The sequence below is a fragment of the Eretmochelys imbricata genome, chromosome 9 (assembly GCF_965152235.1).
Source record: "Eretmochelys imbricata isolate rEreImb1 chromosome 9, rEreImb1.hap1, whole genome shotgun sequence".
NCBI lineage: Eukaryota > Metazoa > Chordata > Testudines > Cheloniidae > Eretmochelys > Eretmochelys imbricata.
In genome coordinates, this window is record NC_135580.1 from 24,809,893 (window position 1) to 24,837,302 (window position 27,410).

The window sequence follows — 27,410 nt, forward strand, 5'->3', positions numbered from 1 at the left end:
GGGACGAATCAGGGAATCTTTTTTATACCTTCCTCTTGGAACCAGAGAAATAGCTGGAAGTGAGTATTTATCAGTGTTTATTCTTTCTGTATTTATTAGAGGCCAGGGCTGCATTGTGCTACGTGCTGTACCAACATAACAAAAAGACATCCCTGCCTTGAAGAACTTATGATCTAATAATATCAAAGACAACAGATGGATACAGACAGACGGACAGAGGAAGCACAAGGAAACAAGTATAATTTTTCAGGAATTTCCTTGAAAGGTAATTTATTTCTTAAACAAATGGAGCTAAAAAGGATTTTAGTATGACAGAGAGCCCTCTGTAAGCTCAACAAAACAAGAGATAAGAGCTGAAGTATTTGATGAACAAATGTATTTGCTAATTTTTTTTTTTAATTAGCCCAGGTTGGGGTGTGTCACCACGAAACAGTAAACATCTCCCCAACATCCTGAAGCAAAACCAGCCCAAAGTGAGCAACCTCATAAAGTCAGCAGGAAGTGCTCGAGGGCCGCAAAGCAGCCCTTTTGCACCTAGGCCTTGGCTATACTTGCACGTTATACCGCAATAAAGCCGCCCAGAGCGTTCTAGCTCACTCCCCGTCCACACTGGCAAGGCACGTAGAGCGCTCTGACTCCCTGGCTATAGCGCTGCTGGTACTCCAGGGATAAGGTTTGTTGCGTATTGGGTGAGATGCTACAACATCAGTGTGAACGAGGAGTTACGTTACAGTGCTCTGATTGCCCTCCGGAAAGTCCCATAAGCCCATTAACTGAAGTGGCCTTTCTTGTCTTTGTTGTGAATTCCGGCACGAATGTGGAAGTGGCCCTTTCATGTGGAAGTGGCCCTTTCGAAGCTCTGTTTGGGCCTGCCGGCTGCTTATCAGCTCCAGGAAAAAACAAACAGCTAATGTTTGCTTTGAGGGAGTGAGTGAGAGATGCGGGGGAGAAAGGGGGGGGGTCTATACTTACAAGACAAGCTGACACACTCTCAGCACCCCAAAAACCCACTCTCTCTCCCCCAACGTACACACAACACACTCCACCCCACCCCCTCCCCATTTGAAAAGCACGTTGCAGCCACTTGAACGCTGGGTTAGCTGCCCATGATGCACCACTCCCAATGCAGCTGCAAGTGCTGCAAATGTGGCCAGGCCAGTGTGCTTTCAGCTGTCAGTGTGGACAGACTGGAGCATTTTCCCTACTGCGCTGTACAAAGGCTGGTTTAACCCAAAGCGCTCTATATCTGCAAGTGTAGCCAAGCCCCTAGTTTCCTCCAAAAAAGGTGAAGGAGGTGGGCAGCCCCAGGCAACAACAGCCTAATGAACAGAATTCACAGTCAAATTTACATAAAGGCATTAGATCACAGCAAATAGTTCATTTGTTTCATGGGTCAACCATAAGTTGATTTCAATTATTTTTAAATGCTTACTGGATTCCTCAGGGAAAACCCCACTGGATCATTGGAATTTTAGCATTCTGACACACAACACAGACCTGAAGTTTTAAACTTCCTATAAAGAAGAAAAAAAAAACAAAACAACCACTTCACAATGCTGAGTTTAGCTAGAAGAGATATAAAAAATATGCCCTTTCAAGTAAACAGAGAGCCTAAAGCTAAATTTTAATCTGCATACAGTAGTTGAAGATGACTGGCTTGTGCCCACAGGCTATTGACCAGGGGCATGGGCTGAACGAAATAAGGATTTAGAAACTTAAATAGCTTTTCATAAAGTACTGTTCAAAGACAAGACTAGACCATCAATATAATAAGATACCCAAAGTTTGATAACGAAAGAGTACTTCTATAAGATTAGAGATCTATTGTAAATTATTTTCACTGAGAAAATCTATTTGTCAAGACAGTACTTTCCTCATTCAAATCCCTACTATAAACCCACTTCTGCAGCACTGCCCACAAACCAATGTGCGTAAACTAAAAACCCAAACATCAGACCCTTGATATTGTCTATGTATATACTGAGGTCAGGTATGTCACTACAGGGTTGAACCCGCCCCCTCCCCACCCCCCAAGTGATATAATTAAGCTGACCTAACCTGTAGGGTAGACAAGCCCTTGGGAACCACAATCTCACGTCCCTACCCCTGACCCTCCTCACTACTTCTTTATGAAGTATGTTAGTGCTTCACTTGTCTGTCTTTTCAATACAAATCCTTACCTCAAAGATCATGTTTCTTTTATAGCACCTCACAGTCAATATATTGTTACCCCTTTTGACCTAAGCAGCTAGCCAAAATTCAGGATCTCTTGAGTTTTTTTCCCAGTTGGGAGGAGAAATTGGTGAGTCAGATGTTTTCTTTGGCATATTCTTATTTATTTACAAAGAACATACAAAATCCTGTTTCACTGAACACAGGAGGAACCAAACAACAGGAGATGGTGCTGTGAACAAGGAAAAACTCTCTGTCAGCACCCCCCAAGAGCTTGCTCTCTAGGCTTTGTCTCAGGATTGTACCACCAGCTTCTTTTTCAGGCTATGTCTCCCTTTCTGATCCTTCTCAGTCGCTCCCTCCTACTACTCACTCACACAAACCCTTAGGCCAAACCATGCCCAGCAAAAGCCAATATGGCTCAGATTCCTGGATTCTCTCTCACACCCACTTTGCCTTAGGTGGAGGCTGTCTCTTTCAAATATTTTTCAATGACAGGTGGAGGTCACACTCACCATTTTAAGCAATATTTAACCCAACCCACAACAATACAAAATATGACTGATGGGTATTTTGTGTGGTTTGTTTTAAAACAAAGCTGAACTTTTGAAGCATTCACATAGAAGTTGTTTTAAGAGGGAAAAAAATAAAACAAAACAAAAAATCTCCATTTTAACAAGTCACTCCAACTATGGTCCTTGAATGTCAAATTTAATAGATAGTTTTGTTATTCTTTAGGCCACAGATATTTCCACTATCAAAGATTAAGGGAAAGGGTTAGTTTGCAGAGAATGCTGCTGTTTTTTCATGTAGCACTGCAGCAATAAAATTAACAATTTAGGAACACAGGCATACGAGGGTTGTGTAATACACTGGAATATTTGTAAGCAATGCTGGAGGGAATAATTTTGTGTGATCTAAGCATCAAATAGATTTTAATCTCCTCAGGACATGGTGGGGTGGTTTTTTTTGTTGTCGTTGGTCATTTAAAGCAGCGAACAGACTACTGGCACTCAGCAAATAAATCCGAAGTACATAGTGCCGCTGGAACTAGAGGTTCAAATCCTGGCAGGACTCTCTGTGCTTTCTTTCTTTAAGGTACCTGCATAAGATACGTTTCAGGAGTACTGGCAACACGTCCAAATGGATAATTGATATATTTTCTCATACATAAGTTCAATTATTGAGACAGATTTTACAGAACAGTTTTACAGCTGTATGCCTTAAAAAAATGCTTAATTCATTCCAAAGGGGAGATACATGATCAAATGTTCCATTTTCATTTATGCTATTAGTGCTGACAGGAAGCACTTAAGATTGCATGTGGAAATGTGTCTTGTGAGCAAAAGCATTTCAGCTGCCCTTTTTTTTAAAGCGGCAATTTATATGCAGTACTGAATTTTCAAATTAGGAAGAGCATAGGCTTATCACTATTGTAATATAGTCATAAAAGAGAAATAGAGTTTGAGGATTCATAAAACAGTACAGGTCCATCAGCTATAGTTTGTTTTTTATATTTAAACAAATGCCATAAGTATAAATGTAATGCTCTTCTTCTCTGAAAGAATTTCACATGAGAAGCTAGAGAATAATGTTATAATCACAGTAAAGGAGAGACTAAATTCAAACCTTGTATTTCACTGAAAAGTTTAGGACAAGTCTATTCTCCTTTTTGAACATTACACCCATCCTCCCACCAATCTTAGGAGTTAGGCACAATCATCAATGGGACCACTTTAAATGCATCTCACACAATATTTTGAAGGGAGGCAGCACTTACAGAGATGCTTTCTTGCTCCTGAATGTTTCTCTCGCAAGTGGTTCAGGATTTAAGAACAGTGATTTCATCTTTTTTGCTCTTCCCTCCCCTCACCCCTGGCTCCAAAATGGACCATCCACTCAAATGCAATTCCTGCTTTAAACCCCACAAAATAAATCACACACACATTCAAACAAGTAACATACTGTATATTTTTTATTTGTGGATAAAAATTAAGGCTCACAGTACTTGATATCATTTCACAAGCAGAAAAATGTTTAAAAAATTGAGAATGATGGGAAATACCTCCCCCCCAATACAAATTCCTTTTAAAATGTTGACATGTCTCACTGAAGACCTGAGGTGAACAAGTTGTACAGGGCAGCTACACTTCTGTTTTTAGTAAACTATACACTAAATTTACTTATGACCTAATGTAAAAATGTGCTATTCTCCCTTTGCATCTGGCTGTACTACATATGTCGACTCCATAAAGTACATTCAAGAACTGCTGGGATGGCAATTGATGTCAACCCCACTAAGAATAACCCAACACTTCCCAAATGTATAGTATGGGTATTGAACAAAAAGGGTGGGAGATATTTTAAGACCTAGGAATCTTATTGAAATAAGACATTCTGTTCATAATGCAATATTTTATATACCCTAAATATATTCTAATATTCATTTTTCTAGTAAAAAAGATGTGCCTAAAAATATGGGGTATGTCAAGCTCCACTTTATTAACAGAGACCTGAAAGCAAACTACTATGGTATAGATCAGATATGATGAAAATATGTACATCAAACTTCAATACACACCCCCTATACGTGTATATACTGTAACCGTAGTTAAGATGCAACTCCTATGACAGTTTGACTTAAGTATCTGACATGCACCACATATGAAAAATATTCTTCCTGAATGTATGTATGTTACAGTCAATAGGATACAATTTATTTAACCCTCTGGATGCTATGGCCAGACTGTGTATTGTATCTTCTTTTGAGTTACATCATAACTATGAGACTATATACTCCATATTTATTTACATGGATGCCAACTAAATAAATGCCTTAGAAGAAGAGTCAGAAAAATGCCAGAATTCTAAGAGTTAAAGAGATGCCCTCTAATTTCGATAACAAGCTTCAGTGCTTCACTCCCCATTTCCTCTCCCCCCTCTTTGCTCTCAAGGTCTAATTTAGAACATTAGCAGAACTGGTGACAACAGCAATAATAGCAAGTTTACGTACAGAAGCGACAAAGGCTACATAGAGAATATGAAGTATCTCTACAGCTCACTGAAATGGAATTGCCCTTATCTACTTGTGATTGTGTCATTTGTGTATTATACATCTCTACATTCATGAAAATAACTATCCTCAGTACTGTTATGACAAAAATTAAATATATAATATTAAGGCCATAATTTGATCAGGGAGTTTTGTTAAAATTAATCTATGGAAGAGGAGTTAAAATGGCGGTTTTCAATAGGACTGAAAGATGGAATATTCGTCTGTCCCAATGAATACTTGTTAACTTTTGGTGATTAAAGTTACTCTAATTGAAAGGTTTTACAGCTCGTAGTCCAACAGTGAGACTGCATTACATATAATAGCAATACTTCACTTACATAGCACTTTTCATCCAAAGAGCTCATATAGCTCTAGAAGGATGGGTATGGTAATTATTATCCCCATTTTATAAATGAGAAAACTGAGGCACATAGAGGTTAAGGTTACATGACTACCCAAGGTGTCAAAGCAGGAGAGTTAGGATTAGAAACTGGTCTCCTGACTTCTGGTCATGTGCTCTAGCCACTAGAACCTTCTGCCTCCCTACCACTAACAACATTTCTATGCTGTGAGATGTTCATTAAACTTTTCAAAAAGCTGGAAGATGCTTCTGTACAATATCCCACCCCATAACTAAGATACATACTCCCAAGTGGCATAGGTAAAAGTATTATGACACTAAAAAGTGATTAATTAAACTAAACTTTTATAGTATAAGTTTATGCAAGTAGTACTAAAAATCAAAAACATGTGGAATCAAAAGGTGGTCAACTTGTTAAAATAAATGTTTATCAGCCATTATTCCAGTTAAAAAAAATCTATGTAATGGAAAATAAGTGATCAGAGACAGCTCTGAACTTCCCCACTTTATAACAGATATAAGGTAATTTCACAGCTGAATGAAATACAGTTTCAAAAATGGACATGATGAAAAGAATTAACCTGGATACATAATTAAGGTTCCAACTGTACAAGTATCTAGTAAAGCTGCTCAGGTCAGAACCTTTAACTGTTACAAGAATAACACTTCAAGCACTGCAGTTATATGAGATTACCAAACTTCTTAGGTGGCTGGAAATACTTGGCCTTTGGCCTCAACATACTAGAGAAATATGGGCGGTCCAATGATAACTATATCCCTTCTTGTGAGTTACCCCTTACTTAAATAGAAAACAGCAATATACAAATGACTGAAGTAATTTGTATTCTGCTTGGCTAAAGTCACCTCTGATGACAACTAGATATTCAAAGAGCATAACAATCTCAAAATCAAACTCCGTACAACACACACAAATACTTCCCCTGTAAAAGGAAATCTCTATACAGTAAACTCTTACCAAGTATAAACAAAAATGCAGGGACAGGCAGTGGGAGGGGGATGGGTTGTTGTGCAGGAGTTTAAAAAACAGCAAAACTGAACTAGGTTACACTAACTAGAACTGGTGGGTCTGATGCAATGAGCTGCTCAAACTTCACTCCCACTGTTACCATTGCATCAGAGTCCCCAGAGTATATACTGCCTTATATTTTATAGTACCAGATATAATTAAATGTATATTGAAGCTTATTGGGAAGTATAGATGTACGTGTTTGTTGTCCACATACATATTCAATCTGTCAAGAGAAAGTGATGTAAGAGGGAGTGAGCAGAAAAAGGAAGATGAAAGGACATTTCATATTATTTTAGCATCAATCTTTCAGAATTCAGTGTTATTGCCATCGGCTAATACTTCCAACAATATAGAACAGGCTTACCAGTACACAGCAAACAGATACACATTAATTCCACAACTCAACAGTACCCACTACTCCATTTGGCAAAATATTTATTTATAATAAATCTGTTCAAAAGCAGTTGGTCACATTAATTATTCATTTTACATTTTTAGGCTGTAACAATGATTTTGGTAAAAGTAAATAAACTGTCTCTTTTTACACAGTGTACAAAAACAGAGACATTGAAATGACAGTAACGATAAAACACATGAAAACAGGAAGAATCAGTAAAGGCAAAAGCAATATGAATCTGTCTGCGCACAGGCAATGCTGCCATGATTATTTACCCGTACAAATCCTCAGCCCCACTTACAGTTATCCCCAACATAGCTCTTAACTGCAGATTTATGCTCCAGGAGAGGAATCAGATGTTATGTAGCAGCTCCAGTCACTCTTTTCACAGTACTGCATGTCAACACTGGGAATGGTTTCTGATATAATTTAAACTGCACACAGTACTTCAATAGAAAAAAAAATTAGTTACTCCCACTCAGTAGTCCCTGGTGGCTTTGATGTCAAGTCATACATCACCCGAGAAATGCCAGGAATCTTCTTAATCTCTGTCACCATCTTCAACACAACCTATGATTAAAAGGAAAAAAGCACTTGTGACAAATTTACTTTGGAAAAACTGCATCCTATAAAAATGGAAATATTTAAAAGAAAGTTCTTTACCATAGTAGTCTTGACGCAAACAGAAGAACAAACAGATACTACAAGTACACAGACACCAATAAGAAAATACCCCAAAAAATCCTTACCTTTACTGACTTCCCCTGTTACAATTAGGATACCAATCAAAAAGTGGGAGCTAAGTACAAAGTATCTCACTTGACAAAATAAAATTATCTTGAAAACATTTTTAATTTATAAAAATGAAGCAATCATACCAAATTTCAGTGCCTCATAAAATACTACAGCCAATAATTTCAAACAAATTGGCAAAGTATAAAAATAAAAATGTACTCCTCAACGTGAGCGCCACTCACACAAAAGTAACAGCCTGAATAAAAAGATGAACTGTAAATCATGCTCTGGACAAATGAAGTCTATAGGAACAACAGAGAAAGAATGTTTCAGAGAAAAAGGTTCTCTATTTAGAGCCTCCTGTCTTCCAGAGTTCAAAACCTAGCTAGTGTCAGCAAGAGTACCCCAGAATGAGTATTAAATAATAATTTGTGATATTATTGATATATGATAAGAAAGTCTCATCTTCCTTGCAAAAGAAGAAAGCTTGCCAAATAATTTCCACAGCTTGAAGTGCACTGACAGTGTAATTATATATTTTGTTCCAGGTATCCTATTAGTGTGTGCTGTAGAGTAATATACAATTCCATTTGCCACAACACAATATTGCTCTCCACAAGCACCTGGAATTTTAAATCAACTTCAGTTTACTTCCTTAGGTGTACATTTCTTCCACACATTCAATGCTATTTTCTTACAATGCTACTAATCAGCATGGATTCACCAAGGGCAAGTCATGCCTGACTAATCTAATTGCCTTCTATAACGAGATAACTGGCTCTGTGGATGAGGGGAAAGCAATGGACGTGTTGTTCCTTGACTTTAGCAAAGCTTTTAACACGGTCTCCCACAGTATTCTTGCCAGCAAGTTAAAGAAGTATGGGCTGGATGAATGGACTATAAGGTGGATAGAAAGTTGGCTAGATTGTCGGGCTCAACGGGTAGTGATCAATGGCTCCATGTCTAGTTGGCAGCCGGTATCAAGTGGAGTGCCCCAAGGGTCGGTCCTGGGGCCGGTTTTGTTCAATATCTTCATAAATGATCTGGAGGATGGTGTGGATTGCACCCTCAGCAAGTTTGCAGATGACACTAAACTGGGAGGAGAGGTAGATACGCTGCAGGGTAGGGATAGGATACAGAGGGCCCTAGACAAATTAGAGGATTGGGCCAAAAGAAATCTGATGAGGTTCAACAAGGACAAGTGCAGAGTCCTGCACTTAGGACGGAAGAATCCCATGCACCGCTACAGACTAGGGACTGAATGGCTCGGCAGCAGTTCTGCAGAAAAGGACCTAGGGGTTACAGTGGACGAGAAACTGGATATGAGTCAACCGTGTGCCCTTGTTGCCAAGAAGGCCAATGGCATTTTGGGATGTATAAGTAGGGGCACTGCCAGCAGATCGAGGGATGTGATCGTTCCCCTCTATTCGACATTGGTGAGGCCTCATCTGGAGTACTGTGTCCAGTTTTGGGCCCCACACTACAAGAAGGATGTGGAAAAATTAGAAAGAGTCCAGCGGAGAGCAACAAAAATGATTAGGGGACTGGATCACATGTCTTATGAGGAGCGGCTGAGGGAGCTGGGATTGTTTAGTCTGCGGAAGAGAAGAATGAGGGGGGATGTGATAGCTGCTTTCAACTACCTGAAAGGGGGTTCAAAAGAGGATGGATCTAGACTGTTCTCAGTGGTAGCAGATGACAGAACAAGGAGTAATGGTCTCAAGTTGCAGTGAGGGAGGTTTAGGTTGGATATTAGGAAAAACTTTTTCACTAGGAGGGTGGTGAAACACTGGAATGCGTTACCTAGGGAGGCGGTGGAATCTCCTTCCTTAGAAGTTTTTAAGGTCAGGCTTGACAAAGCCTGGCTGGGATGATTTAGTTGGGGATTGGTCCTGCTTTGAGCAGGGGGTTGGACTAGATGACCTCCTGAGGTCCCTTCCAACCCTGATATTCTAGGATTCTGATTCTCTGATTCAACATTTTGAGACACCAAAGCTTTATAGCACAAAACGTGCATTTAAGATGTAAAATTAGAAATGTAAACTCCCAGTTAAAATGAAGATTCCCATGTGTGTACATTGGAATGGTTTAATACATTATGTTTACGTTTTAACTATCAATATTTTTAAAATCTTTTACATAAGACTTCCTTGAGCCAAGTCAAAGAATTTATAATCATACGTATTTATGCTACTCTGACCTATGCAGGAATAATTTCCAAACACTTAAACTTAAAAAAGTGTGAATTAGGATTGAGACAATAACAAATAGAAAACCCAAGAAACTCAAAAGGTCAGATTTATACCATTCTTTACACATACCATATTTTTTTAAAATCTTGAAAGTACATGAGAATCGTGGGAATGGCCAAAATTAGCAAAACAAGTGCCTAAAGTTGGGCTCCCAAATCTGTGTAAGCCCCTCAATATAACTAGTCAGTTTTTTTGAAGTGCTGAGCAACCACAACTCCCACTGAAATCAATGACTTTTGAAAGTTGGGCTGCTTCTAAATATGGAAGTAAGCACCTAATTCTAGGCCCTCAAAGGCTTTAACGTTTTGGTGAATATTCTTAAGTAGTAGGATTTTTGACTACTGTTACCTTGTTTTATCAACCTGTCACAACATCCTTATGGGCTTATCCTATGGCAGGGTTTCCTTTAAGTAAAGTGCACTGACAAATCAAAATAGTAAACAGGAGTCAAGTATTACATAACATTTATAAAAGTTATCTTAAAGTTATAAATCACCCAAAAAACAGACAATATGAAAATCATCTTGGGTTACCAGCTCACTCCAAAAAGAATTAAAAATAAATAAATAAATAAATAGGAACTATTACCTCTTCTGGGATCTCACTGCCAGGAGTTGCTGCAATGCCTGTCATGAAGTCACTAGTGATAAAGGTTCGAATAACCACAGATCTCTGGCAGGAAGGTTGTTTCTGTAGGGGGTCTCGGTCAAAATGCAATGGTGTCAAAATTACTGGCATCTGGCTGATTTTTCCAGCATAACCTTAAGCAAAATGGTGATAAAAGCTTGATATTAACAATGTTGTCTAAACAGATTATTTTACTCCAAATTATGCTACGTTTGTAAGATATGCATAATAATGGAATAAACCTTTGCATCATTTTCATACATAGACAGACAACATAATATACAATGAAATATACTGAAATGGACAAGAAGTTTTTTGAGCTATAGTTTTGCAACCTTCCCCCAAAAGGTCATGTTGCCCCCGTGAAGGATCATCGTGATCATACTTTCATATAATATTAATGGTCTATACAGTTAAACTACCAGTATTGCCAAATATGGTAGGAGCCCTTTTTACATAGAACAGGGAATGCAGAACTCATTCATACAAGTGGCTAACTTTCAGTGAAAATTATGCATATTGGGGGTATTATCCAAGCAACTCTTCTCCCATTTTTCAGTATCGGATAAGAGGAAGTATGACATATCTGGCAGTGAGCTCAGGGAGGGTTTCTTCCTTCTAGCAGGGGTAACTGAAAAATATTACAGAAGGGAAAATTCAGATTGAATATCAGGAAGAGCTTCCAAGTAGTGTTGTGAAACAATAGTCAAAGAATAGTAGTGGAAGCCTTGCGAAGAGAGGTTACTTACTTTGTATATTCCACCAAGAGCATGCATGTGCTCCATGCGCCTGAGATCAGAAGATTTTAACTAGCAATGTCGATTAGTTAGTCACCAAATCACTCTGATTAACAGCTTCCATGCAGAGAGGGGTAGATCTTGCTCCCCCTTGTTTACTCATTTAGAAAACTGTTGTCATGCAGTCTAACATCATTGGAATGTGGTGGGTTTACAAGAGTGGTTGGAATTGTTTGAAGCCCTTGCAGACTGCTTACAATTCTAGGTGATTTATATGTGCATCCTGGGCTCTTGGGGAGTCCACGTCCCTTACACTGTATGCTCTTTTGGATAGGCATCCCACCACAGCAGGGAAACATATATGATCACTGTCTATTCGTGCTTCATCCACCTAGGTCACATGGCTTCCTGCACCTGTGTGATGCCCTTGATGAGGCTCCGCCTTTGTTGAGGCACAAATAGACTGACATCTATGGGCTCAGTCTGAGCAGGGAGACGAGATCTTTTATGGACTACAATCTGTCCTGAGGAAGATATTCCTTGACACCAATAGAGTTCAGTGTTGCTCCAATAAACTCCATAGTCTGTGTGGGACGTTTCTGTTTACGCAAAGTCCTAGCAAAGAGCAGGGATGAGGCTGCTCTCTGTACCTCCAGCTGAGATCTCTCTATCACTAGGGAATCGTTGAGGTTGGGGAAGACTGATGAACTGTGGCGCCAGAAGTGAGCTGCCACTACAGACAGCACTTTTGTAAGTTCTCTTGATGCTATTGCTAGGCCAAAGGATACTATCTGATACTGCTGGCGGTTCGGACCTACAAGGGGTGGGATGTTTATATGGAAGTAGGCATCCTTCGGATCAAGAGCTGTGAACCAGTCGTCTGAGTCGACAGTCAGCCGTGATCTAGGATGGGTCTCTATCCTCCCCCTTTCTTTTTGTGGATGAGGAAATATTTTGGATAAAAACTTTCCCCAGTCCTGAGGTGGTACCACCTTAAAGCTCACTGATGGAGGAGGGAGCTTCCTCTTGCAAGAGCATCCTCTCATAAGAGTGATCCCAGAAGCCAGACAGGATAGGTGGTTTCGGAGGGGGAAGGGAGAGGAATTCTATGGTGTAGCGGCCATCTGACATCCTCAGGGCCATACAGGTAGTATATACAGACGCTCCCCAACTTACACAACCAATCCGTTCTGGAACGCCTTGTGTAACTCGAATTTTGCGTAAGTCGGAAACATATCTCTGACCATTACACAACAAACAAACAAACCAACCCCCTCCTATTTCTAGCTTACGGAACTTTTTCCGTAAGTGTGGATTTGCGTAAGTTGGATTTGCGTAACCAGGGAAGTGTCTGTACATCGTGTGGATGCAGCCCACATAACACAGAGAGCTGCATATGCGGTCCACAATGGTAAGCAGGTTGAGAGGCACTGTGCTAGGGTCAGATTGGGCCTCATTACACAATCAATACGAAATTTCCTGTCTGTAGTCACATGCTTGGTGAGTTCAGCTGGGGAAGGATTGGCAAATAGCACACTTCAAAGAGACATGAGCTTCTCTGAGGCAGTAGAGACATTTCTGATAGTTGACACTGATCAGGAAAGCCCAGGCGCAGGAAATACAATTTTTGAAGCCTGGGATATTGGGCATAATAGTTGCCCCATGGGGAGCGAAGGGACAATTGACACTGCTAGCAAAATTCTTCTGATCTCATTCACACACAGCACATGTGTACCCACAGTGGAATACAAATAGCGACCATCACTTGAGGAACAACATTTAGAACCAGACTGGACAAAATGCTACAAAACAAAGAGTAGGAAACAATTCTGCATTGGTAGGGAGATAGAACTACATAAAGATGTGAATAAATTGTTAAGCTCTCCATTATGTCATTGGAATTCATAGATTCTATGACCAGAGGGGCCTTAATCTAGTTTGACATGCATAACACAGGCCATAGAATGCCACTTAGTAATTCCTACATCAAGCTTCACTTCTGAATGAACAAGAGATGTATCTTTTAGCAAGACACCCAATCCTGAAAAACTGAGAAGCCACTTCATCCCTTGGCAAGGGGTTCAATGGTTACAAATGTACACCTTATTTCCAATTTTAATTAATCTAGCTTCAACTTCCAGCCAAAGGTTCTTGTAATGCCTCTGTCTGCTAAATCAAAGAGACCATTAATATCTCTTCTCCCCATTTACGTACTCATTGTCCCTGATCAAGTCACCTCTTACCCATCTCTTAGATAAACTACGTGGATTGAGCTCAAATCTCTCACCGTGAAAACGTGATGGTTTTTCACACCAGTTCATTGAAAGATTTTGCAGTTTCTCATATTTACACTCCTTGAGTAGAGACAATTTGCAATTGGCATCTCTTCAAGAATTTATCTGAATAAGTGCTTGCTATTAGTGAATCAGACTGATAAGATCTGTTTAACAACTATGTTAACATAGGCAAGATATACACTGTCATAAAGGTGTGTAATCACATTATAATGATCTTAAATGATTTAGAGTCACATTTTGTCTTTTAATTCTTAACTCGTCTTTGTTAAACATTTTCAGACCCATCTAAGTCACTTAGGAGCCCATGTCCCATTTTTAAAAGTGACAAACACTGAAAGTCAATAGGACAGAAGAGCGTAAGTCATTTAAGTGCTTTAGAAAATTTTACCCTTTATGTTTTGCTAGTGTTGCTTTCTGGGTTTCAATGTTTTTTTAACTTCGCAAACAAAAAAGAGTCAAAGTCTTATTCCTCAGTAACTTGATTTGCAGATAATGGAAGAAAAAATATTTAGGTGAATTTGATTAATGGTCTCACATACACTTACCATGAACCTCTCAAGCTCTGACATATAACTGAGCAGTGAGCTATATTAGAAGTTAACTGAAACTGTACATTATCATATTCCCAGACTCACTCTGTAGTTTAGGCATTAGAGGAAATTAAACATTTTTTCAGTGGTAAGTGTTGATAGTGTTACTGTGCATAGGCTTGCAATTGTTGGTTTTACAAATGCAGTTTAGCCTTTTTATTTTAAAGTTAAAATTAAAAAATAACTTGGTAGCAGATGGTGTGAGGATCTGTACATTTGGCTTATTCTTGAGAAGCTTCCTTGTTCTCACAAAACAATATGATCTTGGAAGAAATCTGGAGGTTTTTCTTTGCACAGTTCTTTTACTCCTGGTAAACACAGATTATTCCTGTACATATAAATCATTATTCAGCCATTTCCTTAGAAGTCTTCTATTTGAAAGCCCATTGAGAAGTTATCTAGCTGTCATTCTTTTCTGTTTTAACCAGGTTGATTCTAACTTCTTGAGATGAAATTGAAAAATTGTCATCTGAAGTTTGAGATTTCTTCAAGCTGAACAGTAGTTTTTCCTAGATTTATCTTCTTTGATGGCTTGAGAAGCAAAAAATTAATATGAAGAGATGGTTCAATAGTGGAGAGTGGGCTGAATGTGCTAAGATGTTTTTTTTGCTCTCAGCAGGTCTGGCTACACTTATTCATAGGTTTCCATTGTTTAATATTTTAAATCATCTCTCAAATATTTATGTTTGGTTAAGGAATGAATATCACTACAAGTGAACATGGTAAGAATATCATACGTAATTTCTTAACATTGTGATTCATTCATACAATTCCATAGAGAAATGGAAAGTACAAGAGGAAGAAACTGTTATCAGACAAATAAAGGATGAATTCATAATCAGGCACTATGTAGCGTCAGAAAATTACTTTCTGAAGTGATTTCTGTAGAGTAATAATGTTAAAGACCCTCTACATTTTATTCTATTTGGACAACATCTAACGACTCATGCCATTTATCTCAGGATTTAAAATAAGGCTACCACCACATTAAGTAGTGATTTTTTAAAGATACACAGCACAATTCTTCTATAGTCTGGCTCTAAATCTGTAACTACATAGTGATTTAAGAATTACAAACATTTTGCGACAAGCACAAGCTAATGTATCCAGGCCAAACACTTACCAGACTCCCTGAGAATATTATGAGCCTCAAAATCAGCTTGGCGTAAAGTGCTGAGGACTCCGGTTGTCAGGAAAGTGGGTGTAACATCTGTAGGAGGTTCTTTGACTGGTGGCCCGAACACATAGACAACTCTAGGAAGATAAAGTAGATTGTAGAAAAATAAATTTTATGTCGAAAGAATTAAGTAGGTTGCTTGGAGATTGCATCTTTAGTGTTGCAATGAAGCACATGAGACCCAGAAACTATCAGAGTATGAATTTTTAACCTTGGCCCTTATCCACTACCTTGAGTTTAAAAAGAGAGACAAGACATTTCAGCTGGATATATTCTGTAAACCTGATGTACCTTTTATTTTTGGAACTCAAAAGGTATTTACTTTTATTTATTTTGGTTTCCTATGTACAGTGCCAATAGCTCTAGGCTTGCTTTTTCCTTAGAACCAAACAAAAATGCCCATTCATTGATGTTACTGAGAGGGTTCTTCACTTTTCCATTGATGACAGTGAAAGTTCATACTGTTCCAATAATATTTAATAAAAATTTTACATTTGCATTCTTTCTGCTTCGCCTGGAATCTCCTTTAAAAGAGATCAAAGCCTTTGAGAAATAACATACTGTGACTACATGGCTCTATCGCTATTTATAAACCTCCGGTGGCTTATTATATTAATAATTCATCTTCTGAATTCAAGCTGTGTATTCACTCCAGCTTCATCTTTTTATCTAACTGTACTTTGTACTGTACCAAAAAATACAACATGAAGCTGTTCAGATTCATGAATAGAGAAGAAACTTCAGTTAGTACAGGCTATTTAATTAAACAACAAATCCCTCATACACAGAGCTTCTGTAACAAGAAATGGGAGACTGCACTACTGCAGATTATAAAGACACTCCCCCTTACAATGTATGTGATAATTTAAATTTCAGTGGCAAACTATGCAAGTTAGGACATACAGTGGACTCTCTTTTTCCTTCCTTGCTCTAGAGTTAGGTGAAATATAGGATAAAGGACTGATGGACAGGACAAATTAATACATCTTTAGGATATATTATAGTTTAATACTGTAAACACTTACTTTTAAAGGGGTTATGTCCTTGACATGCCTAACAGGGAAGTACTAAACAGAAATCTGCCATATCAAATGGAGAAATTTGAAAAGTAAAAAAAAGTAAAAAAAACCTCTCAAACATGAGTCTATATTTATTACTAGGGTAGTTCAGAGATTCATACAGCAATAATCTTTCCTCATGGGATAGTTCAAAACTTCAGAGCTAAACTAGCTAAAAGCAATTTCTAATTTTTGCTTTAAATTTTTAAGCATGCTTTGTCGGAATGTACATGTAGACCTAAGCATCCACGTGTGCCAATGTGAATGCATATAATTTGTGAGCATAAACAAATAAATAAAATGCAAGCACACTTGTGTCCAAATAAACTCCAATTATGGGCAAGCATGTATTCTCTCAATTCTATTTTTTTGGTTATAGACTAAAATCTGTGAAATTATGAGGTTGGAAGACTATTTTGATACACTACTCAAAAGTTAACTTCCTCCTCTCCCTTTAAAGCCCCTATAAACACAAAGAGAAAGTTTGAGAATCAGGCACTGGGAATCAGACAATGCCCAGAGACATAACAAAACTGAATGAACAGAACAGTAACATTCAGTTATGCAGTCTATAACAGAATAACATTACACACACACACAAATATATTAAAGGAACATTATTAAACTTGTAAGTCAAACACTCAAAAGTTAGGAAGTGCTAGAATTAAGGTTGCTGCTGTGCAGAAACATTATGAGATAGTATGTAATCACCACTATTTTTTCCACAGGAACCCTGCCTCATTCAGTTCATGTATTTTGTTTTCTTCTTGTAGTTAGTTGTGTGGCCTTATGCCTTCTTTGCAGCACACTATTCAGACCTGAATATAGAATTATTAATTTAATTTTATAGTGCTCATCACTATAGTATCAGCTTTACAAATATTTTAAATTTATCTTCACAATACTCCTGTGAGATAAGGTGATATTATCCCCATTTAACAGATGCGAACTGATTAGGCTGATAAGGCACCGAGAGATTAAGAAAAACATTTTGCACTAATTTTATTTTTCTGGTTTGACATGCCCAGGACCCAATTTTTCAGAGTACTTAAAATGTTCAAAGCACAACTCTCATACACTTCAGTTGCAGCTGTGAGCACTCAGCACTTTTGCATATCAGACCCCAGGGTATCAAGCTGGGCAACTGGAAAGTGAGAAATAAATTAATGACCCACTGTGAAAGTTTTGTTTATGTGATTTACTCAGCATCACACAGGAACTCTGTGGCAGAGGTAGGGATAAAATCCAGTTCTCCAGAACCACATGCAATTGTCTTAACCAGTTCTTTCTCTTCCAGCAATCCCCTGTCTCACTCACTACCTACTATGCAACAAGTGAGGCAGGGGTCCTACAAACAACGGCTTCCTTCACTGCATCACTCAGATTCACCCCCAGAGCAGGTCCACTCTATGCACAGCCCCCCCTCTTTCTTCCCCAGCCTTGGATCCTTGTCTCAGTCCCATTCTCCTTGCCTACCCAGTCCCAGTTTTATTCCTCAGGCTTCTTATCCAAGACCCAGTCTTCTTGCCCAGCCAGTCCTAGACAGCGACCCCAGTGGGGGAGTCTGAGTCCCAGTCTCTCCTCCCCACACCTAGTTCCAGTCTCCTTTCCCAGAAAGTCCCAGGTCTCCTCCCTCACCTGAACTCCTTGTCCCACCAACCCCAGTTCCCTCACCATGATTTCATCTGATCTGTCTCCGCACCATGCCCCTGGCTCTCAGTCCTAGTATCCCCTGCACAATTACTTCCTCATCTCCTTGCTCTAGTCTCTTCCCTCCCTGGCTCTCTGTCCCAGTCTGTTTGCTCAGCCACTTGCACCTTTCCACCTGCACTCTACTCCTTGTCAGAGCTCCTCCCCAACCCCGCCTACTGATTCCTAGTCCCAGTCTCACCACAGCTCCTCACCCGATCTCAGTTACTTCCCCCATCACTCCTCAAACTGGCTCACCTGCCTCACCCCAGCTTTCAGTCTCCCTGCCCAGCAGTTTGTGTCAGTTTCTTCCTCCTCCTCTAGTCCCAGTCTCACCAAACTCCTTATCCCAATTTACTTGTTTTTCTCACCCCTGATCTGGCTCTTGTTCCCTCTGCATTTGAATCAAACGGCTTCTACCTCCACACTACCTGGATGCCAGTTGGGGGATCATTGAGAGTACTGAAGAGATAGGCTCTCTGCTCTCAGTTCCAGTGCCTGGCTCCACACCAGCAAGGAGCAGCCATTACGAGGAAAAATCAAGATTTGTCCCTGTAGCCTTGGGTACAGCATGCCCTTTGGGGATGGTGCATGCATAGTGTGACCAGTGCTAGGAGCTGCAAGAGGCTCAAGCATGCTCAGTGAGGATGGAATTTTCAGAGATTGTAGCTGAGCATGTGCGAACTGTGATTTTTTTAAAAGGCCAGACTTGGGCAGATTTTCACAGGGACAGCAAAAAGGCACATCCTGACACAAAGGCCAAGCATCCGCCAAATATCAAATCCCTGCACCAAAGCACGGGTGCGCTAGAGCTTTTCAAAATAGAGGTCACCAGAATTTAATATGGACAAAACATATTTTTCCCTACCCTCATTTTTGGAAATGGCTGAACCATATTAGCTAAAGTTTCCCCCCCACAAAAAACCAGCCTGAGGCAAACACACCTGGCATGGAAAATTTCATCCTGAACAGTTAAAATTAAAAGAAACTGAAAACAGGATCTTATAATGGGAAGTGTCATGCAATATTAAAAACAAGCAGTGCTACCAGGTTAATTACAATATAATATACGGAAGGAGAACCAAAGGACATTTTTTTCCCTTCAAGCCACAACTATTTAAACTATTAGCTTGAATGGCAGACCTGCTATATTGCCTTGTATAGATTTCTATAGTAACATGCACCTAGATCTTCCATAGGCACTTTCTGATTAATTCCATCTATTTATCATTGATTTAATGTTTCAGACTATACAGAGAAACATGTCTTCAGACACTCAAAGGGCTATTTAACAGAGGTAGTTTTCTAACAGAGATGGAACAAGTTGGATTATTCAGATTGCTTAGTGTTGGCCTAACACTGGTCCTATTTTAGTCAATAAGAGTTTTACAAGTGACTTCAATGACAGATGAGTTAGGACAACTCAAGAGATGTTCTAAATCCCAGCCCAATAAATCTATTCATTGTTTGGAGCAGCCATGCAAGACAGTAGGTTGCCTTGACGAATGGGGCTTTGTACAAGTTTTACTGTATTTTGTCTTATCAAGTGATCATCAAAAGGAGAGAAAACTTATTGATGAGTATTTCAAGTTTGTGCATCCTTGGAATAACTACACATCAGAATTCATTAGGCAGCGGTTACAAATAAATCTCAAAGTACATTTTATGAAGGACATAACATTTAAAGGAAAACTTAGTTATACTAACTACTTGCAGTTCTCAGCTTCTAAACTGTAGTCTAATTTCTGCATAATATGCACAAAAATTATTAGTAAACAGATTGCCAGAAACAAAGGTAATTGCCTACCAAATTGAGAACGTATACCTGTTAATGTTGTGGCACATGCGTGGTATGAGCCTGGCTAGGAACATAAGAGACTCCCAGTGTGGAGCATCTTTACTGGAGATCCCACATACATAGCTATATGAGCGACAGTCACCCTGGGAAGTAACAGAAAGTGAATGGATATCTCTTAAACAAAACAATATAATACTTTCCCATTTATTTTGTAGCAGTTAAAAATCAAGTTAGAGAACTAAATTTTAGTCAACAAATCAACATTTGATTAACGGTTATAAGCCCACCAAAGTCAATGTGACTGCATGGATATAGCTGAGAGCAGAACTTGACCCTACGTCTTCAATATGCCTTGTAATTCCTGGGTATTGGAAGGGCCTCTAAACAGTGAGCTTAAATACTCAGCAAAATTGTGGCATTCTACAGAGAATTTAAAAGGCATTTCAGTCTCAGCTTCCAGTGCTGCCATCTGTTTAAATTATACCTTTGACGCTTATTTTAAAAGTTCAATCTCATTCTATTAAAAATGCCAAAAACTACAAAATATCTTAAAAACATAACCAATGCCATCTAACAGAAGCTTAACAAAAAATTTGCCAAACATAGCAGAGCACACCTCCTCCCACTAAATTTAAGAACCCTGCCATGCATAATACTCTAAGAACAGCCTATCAAAATGGAAGAAGGCATTTAGCTTGCTATGTCTGCACTTCTGTTTTACTAATAAGTAAAAATTAATTTAAATAAAAATAACTTATTTTTAAAAACTCATCGACATTAGAAGACCACTTGCAAGGATATCCTAACTGCTATACTAATGCAAATGCAGAAAACACTTCCATTTAAATCAAGCAACCAAGACATTGTACCTTTTGAATTTGATCTCAACAAAACTAATTAGAACGGATACAATCAGAGATGCCAGTAAACCCCCAGTCATAAAACAACGTCAAGAGAACCCTTGCTGTTTCATGTCAACATGATAAATTATATTTGGAGCTTTCAATATTGTATTGTATTCCTACTGTCCACAAAATGAATTTTATTTTCACAAAAATGGGTTTTAAAGGTAAGCTGTTTAGTGCCAATGCTCTTGTTTTTTGGGTATTCTTTTTAATTACAATGAGCATATAAATGGATTGAATGGGCAGTATGAGTCTTTTGGAACAGCAGCTGATGAGTGTTATTGATTCTTAAGGACCTGAGACAACTGGATAGTCACTTTTGTAAGGCCTGGATAACCTTCCTGAGGACCTAAGATTACTGGAAGGCCCACACACCAGCAAAAAGAAGATAAAAATAAAAGTGATTTATCTTGTGGATTCTCCTTTAATTTTCTTTTCTTGGACCATGATATTTTCTTTATTTTTCTTACAGCATTAATTATTGATTATACTATATTGCAGCCTTCTATACTCAGCATAAGCAACTTTCAACACCTCCACAGAGCCACTCCACTAACCTGCACTCCCACATTTTTGATTGGCAGCAAGAAGGCATTTAGTGAATGTAGGCTTGTGATCTGCATCAGCTTCTCCTGGTCCTCTTCAGTTGTGCATGCTTTGACCCTTTGTAACAGAGTGTGTGGCTGTGCAAGGGGGCAGAAAATCACTTTTCATAAATTTTGTAAAAAGACACATTCAGATAAAACTTATAAATGATTATGCAGCCAAATGTTTATGTTCACTTTAAATTTATGACAGCTTTATTCATTGTAGAGTGATTTGCAGTATGGTTTTCATTTAACAAAGTTCAAGCATTATGAGGAACAGTACAATCTATAAGTCTCTGTTCTGGTAACCAGAATGCATACACGCTTAGCAGGTTTGAGTCACGGCTCTCCAGAACAAGAAGTGGGGTTTTTACCCACAAAAAGCTTATGCTCAAATAATGATTCTATGAAATCTGTTAGTCTTTAAGGTGCCACCGGACTCCTTGTTGTTTCTGTGGATACAGACTAACATGGCTTCCCCCTGATACTTAGCTCTCCAGAAGTAACAGACTGACTTACTTTTCTTTCTAGGTTTGCTCTCTAAAGCAGGGGTGGGCAAACTTTTTATTTTTAAAAATAAAGATAAAAAGATAAAAATAAAAAGATAAAGTGGGTTGCGAAAGGGTATGGAGGGCCGGGTGGGGAAGGCTGTGCTCCCCAAACAGCCTGGTCCCCGCCCCCTATCCGTTCCCTCCCACTTCCCGCCCCGACTGCCCCCCTCAGAACCTCCTACCCATCCAACTCCCCTTGCTGCTTGTCCCCTGACCCCCCCCCCCACAGGACCCCACACCCTACCCAACCGCCCCTGCTCCCTGTCCCCTGACTTCCCCGACCCCTATGCACACCCCCGCTCCCTGACAGGCCCCCTAAGACCTCCAACCCATCCATCCCTCCCCCACTCCTTGTCCCAACCGCCCCCTTCCAGGACCCCAGTCCCAAACTGCTCCCCCAGGACCCCATCCCTTATCTGCTCCCCCCCCCCCCCCCGAACCCTCTGCCCCATCCAACCACCCCCTGTTCCCTGACTGGTCCCTGGGACCTCCTGCCCTCCCCCGTCCCCTTACCCTGCTCAGAGCGGCAGGACAGGCTTATTTGAAAGTCTGGGAGGTGGGTGGGTGCAAGACGTGCTGCCCGCGCGGTGGCATCTCTATGGGGGAGGGGGAACATTAGGGGAGGGGCCGGGGGCTCAGGGGCTGGGCAGGACAGTCTTGCAGGCCAGATGTGGCCCGCGGGCCGTAGTTTGCTCACCCCTCCTCTAAAGGTATCATTCACTGAAGTTTCTATTTATGCTATTTCTTCCAGATGCACAAGACAGTAGCATCCTCATAACGAAAGCAGATCTGTATATAACCTTGGGACTCCACTTACACTGGTGATCAGGAGTATCACATGCTCAGGTAATTCTTCAGCAACTTATGGGCAGGTGTGATGAACACATTGCTCTTAGTGCAACTCCTGATAGCTAATCTGTAGCCTTTTTCAGCTAGACAGAAGATGCAGCTGAGGTTATCATTAAGGTAATGGCTGCAAACAGAGGGAAATGATCCACTACTAATTTACCTGGGTTCTCAGAATTCCTGCTTATGACATCTCACAAGTATATCAGACCCTTATTTCTCACATTATGATCTAGCTGCCCAATGACACTTCATGCAGGCAAACCTAGAAGATTACAACTATGTTGAGGAGCAACAGCTATTTTCTGCCAATACTATATGGCTGGAAACAGTCTCAAAAGTCCTCTTAGCATAGTAATTTTTAGATTGTTCTAGCTAAACAACTCATTCTGCTGCTGTAGAGTAGTACATAATCAACTTTTCTTTTTCTAAAAGACATTAAACATTTAAATGCAGTTTTGTTATAGCACCAATAATGCTATCTGACTACACAGAAAATCTTCAAGTTCACACAAATGAAGTACCAAACAACAGCTTTCAAACCAAGCAGCAATACTATTTGTAACACGTACATTTTAATATACTATAAATCTCACCGGTAATTCACCAAAGAATTAGTTTTCATATTTCTTTCATGTTATTGGTTCCCGTGAAACCCACCTTTAATTCCAATAATATTTAATTACCTTTTTAACACTTGCAGAAAAATCTGCTACTATTTTCAAAATGTTGTTAGTTTCAGGGAAGTCTTTGCACACATAAGGTTCTTCAGCACATATTACTCTGATTGCTAGGCCAGGACCTGAAATGCAAAGTTAGAACAGCATTACAGTAAAGAATGTGCAAGTGAACAGTCACATTTAATATGTATTATAAGAATCTCAGAAGATACAGCTTTATCACTAACTATAGTTTGTTCACTTTACAGTATTAGTTAGCTTAACAACATTTCGACCAAGATTGTACAATATACAAAATCTATTCTGAAGCAGCACTTTCGTTACTTAACTTGTACACTCAGACATCATTTACCTACATCCTAAATTGTATGGTTGTGTCAGGCAGTGGTTACTGCCTCTGACGTTTTGCGACCAAGAGAGAGAAAGGATTGTGATTACAGCAATAAGGAGACAGTTGCCACTGCTGCCTCCTGTTATACAATGTATATGCAAAAGTTGTGGAGATTTGACAAAAACATTACAATTACAAGCTGAACACATCACTGAATAATGCTGACAGTGGAACTGCCTTGAAAGCTGATTAACACAAAATTGCTTGTAATTTGGCTTGAAGTGTCCTATTGACAACTCTTCTAATAAAAGGACAGTGGTACTCCTAAACTAATTCATAATTTTATACAGTGCCTGTGCTACTAATAGGCTGGTCTGTGCAAACTGCCAGCTACTAGGCTAATTTGTGGCACCTGCCAGCTACTACCTACGGCAAGAACTATAGGACTACTTTTGTTCCTTGCATTTTTTAAAAACAATGACATCCCTGTTAGGAGGGTTCGGTTTTCTAAAATACAATACAATTCTGAGGCTGTCTGGTCAAGAACTGTTGCTATCTCTTATAGTCCCTCATTTCTACAAAAGATAAATTGCTCTTGGGAAGGAATGACTTATATTAGTGTTCCAAGCTGGACTGTGCAAATAATATTCAGTTAGATCTCACTGTTAATAGAGTTTTTGGCCTATGGAGCTGAAAGAGAAAGCATATTAAAAAAAGCTACTGGACTAATATTTCTTTTATCACTATAAACAGCACAGTGGCTCTCTTATAAGGGGTGCTTCATCTCTAGAAAATATAAAATTTGCTTGAATATAAAGCCATGGTAGATATACCAAGTTACTTTCTCAACACTGTAGTAGGGACATAAATACTGTTTAAAAAATTAACCGTGTAAACGATTAAAAAATATTTTGTTTCAACAGTTAACTAATTAAAGGGCTGGCCAGCAGGCGCAGCTTGTGCCGCTGCGTCCAGGTGGTGCAGCTGGGGATTAATGCATGATTTAATGGGGGGCTGGCCAGCCCAGGGGTTAATGGTTAAGGTGAGTTAACCGGTAAGACTAATGCTCATCAGGTAACCAGTTAACATTTTACATCCCTACATTGTAGAGGTCAATTTTTCTTATATTCAAATATAAAACTTATTCTGAGGATTAGAATAAAAACATTAAAGGCATTTGTAGTCCTTGACTTTAATGAATTACACTAACCCTAACTCCCATACCTGGGAATGGATGCCTTGAGACCAGTTCTTCTGGGAGACCAAGTTCTCTCCCTAGCACTCTTACTTCATCCTTGTGGAAGTCCTTCAGTGGCTCTATTACTCTACCCTACATAGAAAATAAAGTAATTTACATTCAAGTTGCCATGTTCAAATAGCACCTTAGTAATAACTCCAACCATCTGTTGACAGATAATGTTGTTTTAATCAAATTAGTCCTGTGAAAAGTGCCAGTACTGGGGACTAATACCTGAAGCAGAAAGGAAGGAGTGCATATGAACATTGCTTTGAGAAAATGCTTAATAGAGGGAAAATTGGATGAGAATGAATCTTCACCACACATTTAGCTTCAAAGATAGGAAAAAAAAACAGAACTGTTCCATCAGCTGCTAGAGTTGATATGCCTCTGGTCAAAGCTGGTTAAATTATTTGTTGTGAATAAGCCATACAAATTTAGCCGCTTTTTCAGTTCAATCATCCACAAGCCAACCCAGAAGTCTTCAAATACATTCATTAGTCACCAAAGACTCCGGACAAAATTTCAGGTTATGGGCCAGTCACATCAACTATTTACTATATGTGTGGTGTGGTCAGTCACCTATACTCTATAGTTCTTATATTGCATTTATCACTATAGTATCTAAGAACCTTCCAGTCATGCATTAAGCAACATGACTAACATCTGTCATGTGTTTGTTCTCTTATCCTTTGCCCGGGTGGAGAAGAGTATGGAATCAACAGAAATATAGAGCTGGAAGGGACTATGAGAAATTACCAAGTTCAGCCCTCTGCGCTGTGGCAGGACCACGTAAATGGAGACCATCCCTGACAGCTGTCTGTCCAGCCTTTTAAAAGCTGCTGTCTGTCCAGCCTTTTAAAAGCTTCCAATGACATGGATTCCACAACCGCCCTTGGAAGCCTATTCCAGAGCTTAACTGCCCTTATAGTTAAAAAGTTTTTCCTAATATCTCACCTAAATCTCCTTTGCTGCGGATTAAGCCCATTACTTCTTGCTCTACCTTCTGCAGACATGGAGAACAATTGCTCACTAGCCTCTTTATAACAGCCCTTAACATACTGGAAGAATGATAAGATCCACCCTTAGTCTTCTTTTTTCAAGACTAAGCATGCCCACTTTCTTTTAACCTTATATTATAGATCAGGTTTTCTAAACCTAGTATCATTTTTGCTGCTCTCCTCTGGTTTTTCTCCAATTTTTTCTTAAAATGTGGTGCCCAGAACTGGAAACAGTACTCCAGCTGAAGCCACACCAGTGCTTAGTAGAGTGAGACAATTACTTCCCATGTTTTAGACATAACAGTCCTGATAGCACATCCCAGAATATTAGCCTTTTTCACAACTGCATCACATTGATGACTCATTCAATTTTTGATTCACTATAACCTCCAAGATCCTTTTTAGCAGTGCTGCCACCTAGCCAGTTTTGTAGCTGTGCATTTGACTTTTCCTTCATAAGTACTTTGAACTTGTCTTTATTTAATTTCATCTTGTTGAATTCAAACCAATTCTCCATTTTGTCAAGAACATCTGAATGCTGTGTCCTCCAAAGTGCTAGCAACCCCACCCAGCTTGGTGTCATCTGCAAATTTTATAAGTGTACTCTCCACTCCATTATCCAAGTCATAAATAAAAATATTGAGTAGTACCAGACCCAAGACTGACCCCTGCAGGACCCCATTAGATATGCCCTCACAGTTCGAGAGCAAATGACTGGTAATTACTCTTTGAGTAGAGTCTTTCAATCAGTTGTGCACCAAATTTACCGTAATTTAATCTAGACCACATTTCCCTAGTTTGTTTAGAAAACTGTCATGTGGGACTGTGTCAAAAGCCTTACTAAAATCAAGATTGATCACATCTACTGCTTCCCCAGTAGGCCAGTAACCCTGTCAAAGAAGGAAATTAGGTTAATAAATGGAGTGTCTTGTTTTAATAGTTTTAAAAAATATAAATAAGGGCATGTGCATGCGCACACACATTACTATATGTTTATGTTAAGGAAGGCGAGGTTAAAGAAGTGCTCCTTGTATGTGGAGTGGAAGGTGATGAGGTTTGTGATGGTGCTGAGTTCCTGTGGGAATTCATTCTACAGTTTCGGGTGAGGCCTTGAGAAAGCTGTCTCTACCTTAAGGGTAAAGTTCAAATATGAAAAAAAAACTCCATTGCGACAGAGAAGTGAACTTGTTAAGCATGGTCTTCATCCTAGAGTTTTAGAAGATCTTTTGATATCCTGGGTTCGGGCCATCAAGAATCTTGTGAAGTACCAAGATCTTGAACTTGATTCAATATTCTA

General features: G+C 39.3%; 1 protein-coding gene across 2 annotated transcripts in view; it reads right to left on the reverse strand.

Annotated features, from left to right (window-relative positions):
- Positions 1-7,036: 7,036 nt before the first annotated feature.
- GMPS (guanine monophosphate synthase) overlaps positions 7,037-27,410 on the reverse strand; it is a 59,026-nt gene continuing 38,652 nt past the window's right edge. For both annotated transcript variants that reach the window (XM_077825770.1, XM_077825769.1), the window contains exons 10-16: positions 25,100-25,205; positions 23,551-23,666; positions 21,438-21,563; positions 20,003-20,118; positions 15,377-15,507; positions 10,591-10,763; positions 7,037-7,585 (exon numbers count right to left, since the gene is read on the reverse strand). In XM_077825770.1, the coding sequence (XP_077681896.1) occupies positions 7,484-7,585; positions 10,591-10,763; positions 15,377-15,507; positions 20,003-20,118; positions 21,438-21,563; positions 23,551-23,666; positions 25,100-25,205 (870 nt within the window). In that variant the 3' untranslated portion in view covers positions 7,037-7,483. The remainder of the gene's footprint in view (positions 7,586-10,590; positions 10,764-15,376; positions 15,508-20,002; positions 20,119-21,437; positions 21,564-23,550; positions 23,667-25,099; positions 25,206-27,410) is intronic.